The following is a 15005-nucleotide window of genomic DNA, read 5'->3' as shown; positions in this document are numbered from 1 at the left end:
TAATTCTTTAATATTATGGTTAGTATTCACATTTCCCTGATTGTCTCTCTCTCTCTCTCTCTCTCTCTCTCTCTCAATTTACTTGTTTGAATTGGGAGTCAAGTGAGATGAGAGATATAGATAGATGCATGATTGATACAGCAATTGGTTGATAACTGTCTGAAGTCCCATTTAATCTATAAGATCACCCTCCTTTTTATTTTTCTTTGCTATGTTTTTTGTTGTTGAAGAAATTGGCTCATTTCTCCTGGAGATTTTCTACATTCTGTATTTCATTGATTATATCCTGTGATTTTTTTAAAAAATCTTTCCCCAGAACAAAGCAAAAAAGAGTTCTGTTATCCCCCATAGTTCCTGTAAGTGGGTAGTTAGGTGTAGATCAGTGCTGCTCAGTAGAGATACTACTACCCACATGTGTAATTTTAAAAAGGTGAAATTAATTTTAATGCTACATTTTGTTTAACTCAGTACATCCAAAAGAGTTTTTGTTTCAGTGTGTAAGCAATATAAAAATTACTGATGAGATATTTGACAATCTCTTTTTGTAGTAAGTCTTCAAAATCCAGTATATTTTACGCTTACAGCATATCTCAATTTGGATGCTAAATTTTCCTCAGAAATACTTGATCTGTATTTAGATATCCTAAAATTTACAATTGAAAAAGGAGAACCATGTACCCAAGTTGTTCCAAATATACTTAAAATTTTTCCAGTAACTGAATTGAGTATCAGTTTTGAAAGTTAAATTAACCAAAATTCAATAAAATTAAAACTTTCGTTCCTCAGATGCACTAATTGCATTTTTCGTACTCCATAGTCACATGTGGCTAATAGCTGTCTTATTGGACAGCTCATATGTGGAGGTTTGATTAGATTAAAGTTTTGGGGTTTGTTTTGGTGAAGACTGTTTCATAAGTAGCATTGTTACTTCCATTGGGAGGTTTATAATGTCTGGTTGTGTGGCCTTTTCTGTGCAGTTTCCAGTCGTGATGATCATTACCTAGGTCCGTAAATTCATTCGGGGTTGCAAAATGGTGATCTTTTTATTCTATCATTTCTTTTTTGTGTATTAGCTGGAATACCAGAGATTTCCTCTCATCAATTCTTTGGTTACCCTGAAGTATAATTTGTATAGAAGAGGCAGGATATATATGCTTCATTCTTTCCCTTGATTTACCATTTTATAAAAGAATGAATTGTTTCTTTGGCGTTCTCAAGATTTGCCCACTGAGTTGTTTGCAAATCATTATGAACTTACGGGTTTAAACACGTTTGGTGTGTTGTACTCTGTTGTGGTGATTATCCTTATTGTTCAAGTTGTCGCATTTTTGGCTTCTGAATCATTTTTTAAAATTAAATTTATTGGGGTAACATTGGTTAATAACATATAATTTTCATGTGTGCGAGATTATAATTGGATGTCTGTGTACCCTGTTGTATGCTCTGCAACCGAAGTTTAGTGTCCTTCTGTTACCATATATTTGACCCCCTTTACTCACTTCTCCCTCCTCTCACCATCTTTCCCCTCTGGTAACCACCATTCTGTTGTCTCTATCTACGAGTTTATTTTTGTTTGTTTTGTTTGTTACTTTTTGTTTTATAGTCCACATATGAGTGAAATTCAGTTTTTTTCCCTTTTCCATCTGATTTATTTCACTTAGCATAATACCCTCCAGATCCATTCATGTTGGCACAAATGGCACTATTTCATCTTTGTTATGGCTGAGTAGTATTTCATTGTATATATGTGCCACATCTTCTTTATCTGATCATCTGTCAAAGAACACTTAGGTTGTTTCCATGTCTGGGCCATTATAAATAATGCTACAATGAACAAAGGTATACCTATATCTTTACGAATAAGTGTTTTCACATTTTTCTTTTCTTAAATTATTTTTTATTAAATTTATTGGGGTGACATTGGTTAGTAAAATTATATAGGTTTCAGGTGTACATTTGTATAATACATCACCATATATTTGACCTCATTTACCCTCTTCTCCTACCCCTCTTCTCCCCTTACTCTCTGGTAACCACCAAACTATTGTCTAAACTAAGAGTTTTTGTTTGTTTGTCTTGTTCCTTTGTTGCTTTCAGTTTTATATCCCACATATGAGTGAAAGCATATGGTTGTTGGCTTTTTCTGTCTGACTTATTTCGCTTAGAATGGTAATCTCGAGGTCCATTCATGTCTCAAATGGCGGTATTTCATCTTTTCTTATGGCCGAGTAGTTCCATTCCATTGTGTATATATACCACAACTTCTTTATCCAATCATCTATCGAAGGACGCTTTGGTTGTTTCCATGTCTTGGCCCCATGAATAATGCTGCAGTGAACATCAGGGTACATATATCTTAATGACTAAATGTTCTCAGATTTTTGGGGGTATATAACCAGAAGGGGGATTGCTGGGTCATATGTATGGTAGTTCTGTTCTTAATATTTTGAGGAACCTTCGTACTCTTTTCCATGGTGGCTGTACTAATTTACATTCGCACCAGCAGTGTATGAGGCTTCCTTTTTCTCCACAGCCTCTCCAACACTTGTTACTATTTGTCTTGTTGATGACAGCCATTCTGACTGGGGTGAGGCGGTATCTCATTGTGGTTTTGATTTGCATTTCTCTGATGATTAGTGATGTTGAGCATTTTTTCATATATCTGTTGGCTATTTGTATGTCTTCTTAGGGGAAATATCTGTTCAGGTCCTCTGTCCATTTTTTAATTGGATTGTTTGTTTTTTTGTTGTTGGGTTGTATGTATTCTTTATATATTTTGGCTATTAGCCCCTTATCGGAGGCGTTGTTTGCAAATACCTTCTCCCATTCAGTTGGTTGCCTCTTTGTTTTGTTGATGGCTTCTTTTGCTGTGCAGAAGCTTCTTAGTGTGATATAGTCCCATTCGTTTATTTTTGCTTTTACTTCCCTTACCTTTGAGGTCAAATTAATAAAATCCTCTTTGAACCCCAGGTCCATAAGTTTAGTACCTGTGCTTTCTTCCGTGTGGTTTATTGTTTCAGGTCTTATGCTTAAGTCTTTAATCCATTTTGAGTTAATTTTGGTACATGGTGACAGATAGCAGTCTAGTTTCATTCTTTTGCACGTGGCTTTTCATTTTATTGCATGTGGCTGTGAATCATTTTGACAGAGCTCTTGTAGTCTTTTGTATCTTCTTTGCTTTCTGATATGTCCAGGCTCATCATCCTCTACATGTCCCACGCCAAGACCTAGAATTAGCCATTTCTCCTAGAAGGTCTGATTTCTTTTAGTGAGAAATGCTATTATTTAGTGACTACCAGAGCGATGCCTGTGGGTGGTCAACATCTGCCTAAGTCGGGAGTAGGAGCTGGGTATGAGTGATAAAAAGCTCAGAACAAACCATCTGGACACTGGAGTGCTCATGACTGCTGCGCTGCTTGGTGCTTCTAGAACTTTTCAGTAGACTAGGCTAAGAAATGCATTTTTTTTCACTTTGAAGGAAAATGTATTATGATTTTGTGTTGATACTTCCAATTGAAATTGTAATTCTCACAGTTTAACATCATTGATTTTATATTTGAGTCTCCAGTTATTCTTGCTCAAAATCTTGGTTCCTAGCAGCACTAACATAGTAACGTATTTACTTTTTGCTATTCTGTATATAATAGTCTGAAAATCACAATTAGATATCATTAGTAACAATTTAATTATTGAATGCTGTTTAAGATTTCCTTGAGGTTCTTTTTGTCATTAAGGTAATGGCTCATTGGGCCTGTACAGTCGTGTTGCCTATGTTTTAAAGTAATTTGAAAAAATTCTTAAATGTTTAACCAGCTTAATGTTTATAGTCAGCTTTCTTTGTTTCCAGTTTTTAAGGGATTGCTTTTTTTTTAGCATTTTGACTTACTTTTTCCAACTTTAATTTTGAAAATGTTCAAACTTATAGAAAAATTGAAAGAATAGTGTAGTGAGCATCCACGTGTCTTTCACCTTAGATTCACCAATGCATATTTTGCCCGTGTACTTTCTGTCTCATCTCTTGATTCCCTCCTTCCCTCCCTCCCTCCCTCCGCACTAGATCTTTTTGTTTTTGCTGAACCATTTGAAGGAAGTTGTAGACTTCAATTCTAAATACTTCAGCATGCTGAGAACAAGGGATTCTCCTCTATAACCACAATTGCATATTGCACCCAAGAAAATTAATAGTAATTTAACATCTAATGTTCTGCCATATTCAAATTTCCCTAGTTGTTCCAAAAGTGTCTTTTATAGGTTTTTTTGTTTGTTTTAAACTATGATCCAATCAGAATTCACATATTGCTTCTGGTTGTCCTGTCTCTTTAGTTTCCTTTCATTATTGTTTAACTTGTTCTTCCTGTAAATTGGAAGTTTGACCTAGCCTGGAGGCTTGATGGATGGTTAACTAATTGTTTGACAAGAACATGTCATTGGCAATGCTGTGTACCTTTTATCGTGTTATGCCAGTAGGTGTAGAATGTCAGCATGTCCCATATTTGTGATGCTAAAGTTTGATCCTCAGTTAACATATCAGTTGCCAGATCTCAACACTAAACATTTTCACCTTTGTAAGTAGTTAGTGATCTTTAGGGTAATTCTTGGGTATCTTGTGACTGTCTTGTTCCCCAACAATTTTTTTACCCAGTGTTTTTCACATTTTGATTTAATTTATAATTATGTAAAATCTTTATATGGTTCTAAAAACCAAAAGTATGGTACAAGGTACATGAAGAGAAGTTTAGCTTCCTTTCCTGTCCCCTTTACCTCCCTTCCTCCATGCGTAACCGTTGTAATTAGTTTGTGGTTTATCCTTTTTTCTGCTGTACTTTTCAAATGCAAATATATTTGTATGCAAATATGTTCATAGTCCCTCTCTCAGATAAAAGATAGCATTGTATTGTATGCTTTTCACATTTCATTACAACATATCCTGAGGACCACTTTATAGCAGTATAGAGAGATCAGAAGGGCTTTTCTAAAATGCATATACGTTCTCGTTCTTCCTGTGCTTGAAGTCGTTCAGTGATGTCTCACCTCCTGTGTGATAAAGTCCAAACCTCTTACAAGACCTGAAAGGTCCTTCGTCAGCAGGCTGCCTTGTCTCTCCCCCTAACACCCGTGCGTGCGCGCACACGTGCACACAGTTGCTACTATTGCCATATTGAATTGCCTTTTTTGTGTGTATGTGGGGGCTTTTGAAGTTTATTTGAATTGCTTTGAATTCCTTGAATGAACCATGAGCAAAGCCCTGATTTTGCGTATGATGCTCAGTCTGCTGCCTAGAAGACTGTTCCTGCTCCGTCGTCACCTTTCATCCCGTAGGCCTGCGCTTAAACACCTTCTAGAAGCCTTCCCGAGCCCTGGACTCTGAGTTAGGAGCCCTTGTGTGCTCGCCTGGCATGTGTGTTTAGCACTGTCGTGGTATCACCATATAGTGTTCTCATTATTCGCTTATATGCGTTCCTCTGTTAGTCCGTGAGCTCTGTGAGCACAGGAACCATGGTTCACAGGACGTGGGGGCCCCAAGGCCCCCATTCAGTGAATAGTTATTGACTAGATGTGGCAGAAAGGCACAAGCCCAGACATGCATTGCCATATCCATAAAACCTAAAACCAAACTCAACTGGGATTTGCTCAGATACAGTGATCGGGACAGCAAACGTGAGTTGCCTTATTCATTGTGGAGTGCAGACCAGTCTGTGTGGGAGCCTCTAGGTCACCCTGGGATGATGCTGGCTCGTGGCCTGGGCTGAGAGCCAGAGAGGGGCACCACCAGCTGCTCCTCCTAAGAGACGGAGAGGTTGACAGAGCCTGGGGGAAGGACTCGAGATGGGAAAGCAGGGTCAGCCTGTTATTTCCAGGGCTGGTGGGAGTGGTTTCTATGAGAGGAACCGAGCTGGGGGAAGAACCTGCCTTCCACATGGGAACAGGCCCCCAGGCCCCATGCGATCAAGCAGCTCTGGGTGCCTGGCCCTTCTTGCTATTGCTGTGCCTTGGATTTACAGGACGCCCAGGCTGAGGAGGAGATCAAGCAGGAGATGAACACACTGCAGCAGAAGCTGAACGAGCAGCAGAGTGTGCTGCAGCGCATTGCTGCCCCCAACATGAAGGCCATGGAAAAGCTAGAGAGTGTCCGAGACAAGTTCCAGGAGACCTCAGATGGTAGGACTTTCCCCTTTTATTTGGGTCTGAGATGAAGACAGGAGACTGGAGGTGTGTCAGGCCTGGCGGGTGCATCACAGCAACTCCCGTTTTCACATGCTTTCTTGAAAGTCCCAAGAAGCCTGAACAGTAGGGGTTATCACACGTGTTTTCTTGAATGGAAAACTGGTGAGGTTCAGAGAGAGTGAATGACCTGCCCAAGGTCACACAGCTGCTTGCTGGTAGAGCCCAGGGGAGAATCTGTGTTTATGTGGCTGGCCCACTGGATACAGGGGGTTGTGGGACCGTCTTCCTGGGACCCTCCCCTGGCGTTCCTCTCCCTCTCTGGGATGTCCCTGCTCTGTGGATTGTCATTTGCAGGCTGTTCTTGCCAGAGCATGGTCCTCAGCCTTGGCAGAACCCGGGCACTGAGGGGTAACCTCTCTCTTTCTCGTGGCAGAGTTTGAGGCGGCCCGAAAGCGAGCCAAGAAGGCCAAGCAGGCCTTCGAACAGATCAAGAAGGAGCGCTTTGACCGCTTCAATGCTTGTTTTGAGTCTGTGGCCACTAACATTGATGAAATCTACAAGGCCCTGTCCCGCAACAGCAGTGCCCAGGTAGGCTGGAGCCCCTTACCCATCCAGCTCCTACCATCCTCAGTTGCCTTTCCCTCTAGGCTTCCTGCCCCCATCCCCATCCAGACCTAGACCCAGATCCATCTACCTCCCCGCTAGGCGTTCCTGGGCCCTGAAAACCCTGAGGAGCCCTACTTGGATGGCATCAACTACAACTGCGTGGCCCCTGGCAAACGCTTCCGGCCTATGGACAACTTGTCAGGGGGGGAGAAAACAGTGGCAGCTCTGGCCCTGCTCTTTGCCATCCACAGGTAAGGCTGTGGCCCCCAGGGCAGTTGGCAGAGAGACTGAACTGAGTCTCTCTGGGGCCCAAGGATGTGCAGAGGTCTGCAGAGGTGAAGATGGTCTGGTGGAATCTGGATTGCATCCCTGATTCCTTGCCTACTACAGCACATCTGTCCTTGCTTTCCTAGACCCGTGTTCCCCATCCACCCTCCTCCACGCAGCGTGCCCTCCCTCACTGGCTCCCGCAGGTATTCAGGCCTACCACCAGGCTTTTGCTCCCGTGGTTGCTGGCTACTCAGCCCTTTCCATGCAAATCTAGCTTGATTGGCACCTGCTGCCCCTTTACGTCTCGTTCTCCTCCTGTTCTCTAGGAAGCCTGCTTTCACCACCGGCCTTCCCTGCCCTTCCCCTCCTAAATGCCAGTCGTACTGAACCTGACCCCCACAACTTAGTGCTTAATTGTATAGTATCATTCAGCGAACATTTCTTGAGGGCTGCTCTGTACCAGACCCTGTTAGGGGGTTAGAGACACAGATGAGTCAGACATGCTCTCTGTCCTCAAGGAGCTCATGGTCTAGTGGAAGCCAGATGTGCAAACAGACAGTGAGCTGAGTGTTATGATGGGTGAGGGTGGATGCACAGAGGTGGGACACCACCCAGCGGGCGGAGGTTGTGAGTAAGCAGGTAACACTTGAGCAGGAAATGCATGGAATGAGGAGAAGTTGACCAGGGAGACCAGTAGGCATTTCAGAGGGAGGGCGCAGTACGTGTACAGGCAGCGAGACCTGACCGCATGGTGCAGGTGGGGGGGGCCACACATCCATGTAGCCTGCCTGGTATGGCCAGAGCCTGGCACACCTTTATCTCCACAGCCAGCTTGGAAGCTCCGGAGAGGACCATGTCTTCTGGTTCTGCAGGCTCCGGGAGCATAGGGCTGATGCAGAGGAGAGCTCAGTTGGTCTATAGGCCTTTAGAGGCTCAGGGAACATGAAGGCCTGGGTTTTTAAGTCTCTGAAGAAGTGGAGGGGAAGCTCACCTGTGATGGGCCCGGGGGCTGTCCCACCGCACCACACCGCACCGCACCCCAGCAGTGTGATCTCACTTACTGGTTCCTTCCCAGCTACAAGCCAGCCCCGTTCTTCGTCCTGGATGAGATCGATGCTGCCCTGGATAACACCAACATTGGCAAGGTGGGTGCAAGGAAAGCGGGGCCCGGGAAGGAGGCCCCTAAGTTAGGGCTGGATTTCAGGGAGCAACTCCTGAGTGTGCCCTCGCTGTTTCTGCTCCTGTTCTCTGTGCCTGGGAGCCTGGGCCCAGGGTCATCCACGCTGTGCTAGTGAGTGACCTTCTCTCACTATCTCTTCCCCCTGCCCTCCCCCTCCCACCCCACCCCTCTGCCTGTGGTTCTGACTGGAAAACACATGGCAGTGTTAGGGCCTCAGCCCTGCTGAGTGCCTGCTGGCCCCTCCCACAGGTGGCCAATTACATCAAGGAGCAGTCAACTTGCAACTTCCAGGCCATCGTCATCTCTCTCAAGGAGGAGTTCTACACCAAGGCTGAGAGTCTCATTGGAGTCTACCCCGAGGTAGGGCAGGCCTGGCTCAGATGCCAGCCCCACTCCCTGCCAGACTGCCCAAGGCAGGAAGGAAAGGCCGCAGTGGAGGGGCATGGCGGCAGGGGAGCACAGAGACTTAGGTCCTGAATGGCCATCTGGGCTTGTTGGAACCCTGCCCTGGAGGCTTAGGCAACCCAGCTGGACAGGGCCGTTGCATTTGGGGCCAGGTGGAAAGGCCAAGCAGAAGCAGCCAGACAGCAGAGAAAGGAGAGGGCAGAGGTAGGCAGGGAGAGAAGGTACATAGGACGGAGTGCATTCCCCTCGCACCCAGAGAGAAGCATTGCCTGGGCTTTGGGCAGGTGTGGAAGGAGGAGGGTTTGCGGCCCCCACCCCTGGGATGCTAGAGGCCTCTTACTCTCTGCTCACAATTTCCTTTTCCTTTTCCTCCCTCCTCCAGCAAGGGGACTGTGTGATCAGCAAAGTCCTGACCTTTGACCTCACCAAGTACCCAGATGCCAACCCCAACCCCAATGAGCAGTAGCAGCAGTTCTGCCCTCGTGCGCTGTCTGGATCCCTAAGCTGCCCCTCTTCCACTCTCTGGATATTTGGCTGCCAACCTTCCCCTACCTCCTGTCCCTGTTTGCTGTAGTCATGGAATTTCGGCACTGCTATCAGCATGAAGAGGAACAGAGGTGATGTTAGGTCTGGAGCAAAAACCCCTGAGCTACCGGGAGCGAGCGTCCTGGCCTCTGGAAGGAGGTGCGAAGCTGAGCTGAACTGAACTGAGCTGGACAGGGCCATCTGCCCATCCCCCTCTTCCCCTTCCTAGTTCCTCCCCCCCAATATCTACCCATAATCATGGGTCTATGAGGCCCCTTGCATTTTGCTTGTGTGGGTGTGTGTATGTGTGCGTCCGCATGTGTGCATGTGAGAGTGTTTGTGAAATAATGAAGATATTGGAGACCCATTTTAGAAGGAGACTGGGCTGAATTTGACTCCAAGAGCTTAGTGTGACAGCACCCCAGAGCTGGGCAAAGGTTTTCAGGACCTCATAGGCGTCAGGCAGTCACATGGAACTGCCCTCATTCACTCATTTGTGTTTTTATTTATTTGTGTATTCATCAAACACAATGCCCTCTGTTTGTCAGGCTCTTTGCTAGGAATACAGAACTGAATGAGACGTGATCCCTCCTACTAAGGAGATGCAGTGGGTTTCGGGGTCCTTGTGGCAGTTGGGTCACGTGTATAGGCACTTTGAATTTGAGGAGGATGGTCACCTCCAGGCTTCTTGGGGACGGTCACATTTGAGCTGGACCTCGATAAACGCAGGATTTGGTCAGGCACTAGGAGCAGAATGGGTTCTGGGGACAGATACTTGCAGGTTTTAGTCCCATTTTTTTTAATCACTCACTAATTAGACCTTTCTGTGCCTCAGTTTCCTCATCTATGAAATGAGGCTAGTAGTATTACCTACCTCAGGATTTAATAATGTCAAGCTCCTCACTGGAGGCCTTATCCCTGCTTGGAGTCCACTAGGTGCCAACCCCTCAGAATACAGCCTTCTCATGCCTGGACCCCTGAGGGCTTCTGATCCCAGTTTTCAGGGACTAAAGGAGCCTCCGAATCTGGGAGATGCTGAATGCACTGGCTACTGGGAAAGTTCCAGAGCACTGATGGGGTTTACCTGGTAAGCGGAGGGTCGAAGGAAACCTGTAGCATTTGTCATATGAGCCCCGACGTGAGTTGTGAGGAAGTAGGGGAGAGGTAGCCTGGGTCATACCCCGGTTAATGACACATGACGTTCCTTTGGGGAACTAAGCACATAAGCTGCAGAGACTGCCGAGACGGCGCAGCCTGCTTCCGTGAGGTCAGCCTTTGCTCGTTCACAGACCCTGTCACACCATTACCTTGTCCCAATCCATACACTGCATTTTTCTTTCTTAAAAGTCAAATCAGTACTAACTACCCAAGTAATGCACGAATTCATTCTTTTTAAGAAATTAGATTATTAGAAATAAAGCTAGCCTCGTTGAACTGCCATTCCCCCCCACCCTTAACTGCTATTCTCTTTATTGTACATCTATCTAGACTTTGTTTTAAGACTTACATATACGAATTCATTGGAAATGTTATTGTGTTTAATGCAAATGGCACATGAAATTGTTCTGCAGTTTGCTTTCTTCAAAGTTTTTGAGACGAATGCATGTTGCTAGTAGCTTCAGATCATCCTTTTGTAATTGCTGTGTAGATTGTCGTCATATGACTCTACCGTATTTTCCTTACCCGTCTCTCTTGGAATAATAGTAAGACTATTTTGCTATTACAGAATACCACATAGGAGCGTCGCGTGTGTGTGTAGGTATATGAAAATTTGCCTATGATTGATTCCTAGAAGTTGAGTTGCATTCATAGACTATTTATATTTTTGTTTTTAATAGATACTTCCAAATTGCCCTCCTGTACTATTTACTCAATATTTTTCTGAGGTCGTCTTAGGTCTAACATTGTTACCTATTTGAGTTTCATCCTAAGTAGTTATATCTATGAAATCACGGGTTTGATGTGTTATGTTTTTTGTAATGCATATTAAAAGACATAACTATCAAAACAAAACAAAATGTGTCTGTGTTGAACTAAAGAAGGCCCCTACCACCGCTGTGGGAGTGTGTGCTGTAGTTTGGGAAGTACTGGCATATGTGGGAGAGCATAGTTTGGGAGTCACCCTGGTTCCAGTGCCAGCTATAGAAACGAGCCCATTACTTCACCTCTCTGAGCCCCAGTTTCCTCACGTAGGAAAGGAGATAATAGCGGCCTACCTTGCAGCAGTGTGGGGAGAACGAAATGAAATGTGTCTGAAGCAAATTAGTTGGCACCTAGATAATCACAGGCCTTGAAAGGTAATGACTGCTATTCTCCCCATTTACAGATGAGCAAACAGGCCCAGGAAGCTTAAGTGACCCAACTGTGAGGTAGCAGTGACGGCGTGAACCTAGGCGCTCCGATTCAGTCTTGGGCGTTCTCCACTGTGAGGCTGGTTATCAATCTCGACTGCACTGGAATCATTTGTAAAGCTTTTTCCTTTTCAAAAATCAAAGCAATGTATACACTGGTTAGAAAATAAACAGTACAGAAGGGCTTATAATGCAAAGCAGCAGTTTCCTGGTGCACGTCCAAGGGATGTGGCGCTCCTTGCTCTGCTTTCCCTGGAAATCGAATTCAGTAGGTGTGGGTAATAATCTGGATAACGAATTCCTGTTTCACAGGGTGGAAAGGATTACATGAGATGCCTTGCGCTAGGGCCCTGGCCCACAGGGACACAAGTACTACGAAGGACTCAAATCCTGAGGACCGGAGAGGTGACATGACATGTCTGAGAACCGAGTGTTTCAGTGGCAGAGCCTAGACTTCAGCTTGAATCCTCTGTGCGTGCCCAGTGCTTTCTCATTGTGCCATCCTGCCTCATATCCTCACAAGGGGACGTGGCTCCGTGTAGGCTGTGCTCAGAGGAGAGCAGAGCAGCAAGCGCGGTGTGTTTCCAAGAGGAAGCCGGATCTGACTAGCTTCCTTAGGGATCACTGGAGGACGCTAGGTTGAATCCCTTATACTCTGGGCCCTGTAGCCTTGTTCTGGGAGTTGAAGAGGACCCCATGACCGTGTCTACCTGCAATGGGGCAGTTCACTCGGGGGGTCACAGTGTCGTGCACCAGAAATGCAAACATGAGTCAAGTCTTTATCCTGCCTTCGAGGAGCTCACTCTCCAGTTGGGTAAGAAACTCATAAAACAACTGCTAACCCTACAGTGTGAACAGTGTTCTGAGAGAAGCACAGAAAGAAGAGGGGCATCTTGCTTAGGTACTAGGGTTAAGGGAAAGCATCCTCTAGGACGCTTACCTCTAAGAGGTAACATCTGAGCTGAGCCTTGAGGGACTGGTAGGAATTAGCAAGTTGAGGAAGTGGAAGGAGTTTCCAGGTAGTGGAGGAGTTGGTATGCACAAAGACCTGAAGGCAAGAAACAGCAAAGCAGTTCAGAAACACTGAAGCATAGGGTGGGGGGAGCTGCAGGAAATGAAGCTGGAGAGGTAGGAACCAGATTTGAAGAGGGTCCTCAGAACCTGGCTACAGAGTTCAGATTTATCTCGTGGGGCAGTGTGGTTCCCAAACTGGCTACACACCAGAAACACATGGGGTGTCCCAGCCCCAACCTCTAAAAATTCAGTTTCAGTAACTCTGAGGTGGGGCCTCAGAATCGAGTGCTATAAAGGTCAGCACGTGACTTCAGGTTACAGCCAAGTTTGAGAACTGTAGCATGAAGGCTGTGAAGGAGCCATGATGAAATGATTTTAAGCAGGAGAGACTCCGGATCAGATGTGAATTAAAAAAAAAAAAAAAAGACCTGCCTGCCCAGCCAGTATGGAAATGGATCGGTTTAGATGCTCATGCTGTATGCTCCCATGACTGTAGTTTCCCTGCTGTTCAGTTCTCACAGTGTATTGTGTATGCTTATTTTGTCTCTGAGTAAGCGGTAAGCACCACAAGGGTGGGCCCAGGGTTATCTGGCTACTGCTATAGTCCCAGCGAAAGCACAGTGCCTGACTTAAAACAGGCACCCAATAAATAGTTTCTGAATGAGTGAATGCATCAATGAATGCATTTGTCAGGGAGAGAAAGAGACGGAGGTTAGTTGGGAAACTTGAAAATATTAAGTTGGTACAAAAGTAATTGCGGTTTAAAAGGTTAAAAATAATTGCAAAAACCGCAATTACTTTTGCACCAGTCTACTACCAGGAGGCCTCCTCAAAGGCCAGGGCAGCGGGAATGGATTGGAGGTGATAAGGTGTGAGCTGTTACGGGACGATAATGGATGAGACTTGGTGACTGATGACTGGATATGGAGGCTGACTGAGGATAGAAGGGGTCCCGTTAACAGCCAAGATTCCTCCCGTAGCCCAGTCATTCCTCATCCATCTGGATCAGAATCTTCTTCCAGATTCCTCAGCAATTGGAATTTCTCCCTCAAGTTAACCATTCTCTGTGCTGTGTGGTCTCCCCCAGCCACCAGCCATTGATTCATTCATCTAGTTCAATAAATCTTGGCTAAGCACCACCTGCATGCAGTGAGGCTCTTCCAAGTCAGGACTCAGACTTACCTTTCCTACCTCAGGAGGTGTTTTTGAGGGCTCCCCAAGGTAAGACTCACATCCCTTTTGCAGTAACCTAAAGTGAGATGTCCAGATGTCAGACCTGTGAAGGAACTTACAGACTGCTCAACCCCTTCCTGAGGCCCTTGGAGCGGAAGGAACTTTCCCCAAGGCCCTACTACTAGGAAGTGTTGGAGCCAGAACGGGAACCTGTTTCCTTTCCACATCACCCCTAGAGCCTTGGTCTCCCCCATCGCAGATCAGGACAGGCAGAGGTGGCCAGGGAGGAGGTGGACTTAGGTTGTCCTTGAAGGTCGATACACTGGACAGGCCAAACAAGAAGCTCGCCAATTGCTTTTTGCCGCTTCTACTGCGAGGATGAAGACCATTCTCAGAATCAGTCTGTGGACATTCCAGAAAATGTCAACGTCACTGTGAAGTGACGCACACTTATTTGGAAGGACCCCAGAGGCACCCTGCGGAGGGACTTCGATCGTATCAATGTAGAACTCAGTCTCCTTGGAAAGGAAAGAAGAGGCTCCAGGTTGACAAATGATGGGGAAATAGAAAGGAACCGGCTCCTATCTGTAGTCTCGTACGTAATATAATCAAGGATGTAACACTGGGCTTCCGTTAAAAGATGAGGTCTGTGTATGCTCACTTCCTCATCAACGGTGTTATTCAGGAGAATGGTTATCTTGTTGAAATGTGAAGTTTCTTGGGTGAAGAATCATCCATGGGGTCCACATGAAATTGGGTGTTCCTTGTTCAGTATCTCAAGCCCAGAAAGATGAGTTAATTTTTGAAGGAAATGATATTGAATTTGTATCAAATTCAGCTACTGTGATTCAATAAGCCACAACAGTTAAAAACAAGGATATCAGAAAAATTTTGAGTGGTATCTATGTTTCTGAAAAAGGAACAGTTCAGCAGGCTGATGAATAAGATCTACGTGGTCCAGCTACAGAAACACCAAGATGTCGAATGATTCCTCAGACTTATTTGTGATATTTTAAAGATGCAAGAAAAGTCCCGATTGACAAAAAAGAAGTTTGCTAATGACACTGCCCTCTTCTGGAAACCTTCAGCAAGCCTGCCATGCCCACAGTCCCTTCTAAGGCATTTCTTAACCCTGAGTGGCCATGCTCTGTACATGTGACCTCATAACCCTGGCCACAGATGATTAGACTGGGATAGTGTGGGACTCAAGGACAGCCAATCTCTAGGCTGGCCAGTGGCCTGTTAAGTGGACTGATGTAAGAAGTCTGCCTCATAGGGACGGTCTGTATCGAATGACCAATGTATGAAACAACCAG

At 45.3% G+C, this 15005-nt stretch overlaps 1 protein-coding gene across 2 annotated transcripts in view; it reads left to right on the top strand.

Annotated features, from left to right (window-relative positions):
- The window catches only part of SMC1A (structural maintenance of chromosomes 1A), a 37093-nt gene extending 25924 nt beyond the window's left edge, over window positions 1-11169 (top strand). For both annotated transcript variants that reach the window (XM_019718922.3, XM_019718920.3), the window contains 6 exons: window positions 6003-6159; window positions 6599-6753; window positions 6871-7022; window positions 8117-8186; window positions 8471-8581; window positions 9009-11169. In XM_019718922.3, the coding sequence (XP_019574481.1) occupies window positions 6003-6159; window positions 6599-6753; window positions 6871-7022; window positions 8117-8186; window positions 8471-8581; window positions 9009-9092 (729 nt within the window). In that variant the 3' untranslated portion in view covers window positions 9093-11169. The remainder of the gene's footprint in view (window positions 1-6002; window positions 6160-6598; window positions 6754-6870; window positions 7023-8116; window positions 8187-8470; window positions 8582-9008) is intronic.
- Window positions 11170-15005: the final 3836 nt, after the last annotated feature.

The sequence above is a fragment of the Rhinolophus sinicus genome, chromosome 18, assembly GCF_057876585.1.
Source record: "Rhinolophus sinicus isolate RSI-liver-muscle chromosome 18, RSI-T2T, whole genome shotgun sequence".
Taxonomy (NCBI): Eukaryota; Metazoa; Chordata; class Mammalia; order Chiroptera; family Rhinolophidae; genus Rhinolophus; species Rhinolophus sinicus.
The sequence above is the reverse complement of the archived record's forward strand: the minus strand, read 5'-3'. Positions and strand labels throughout refer to the sequence as shown.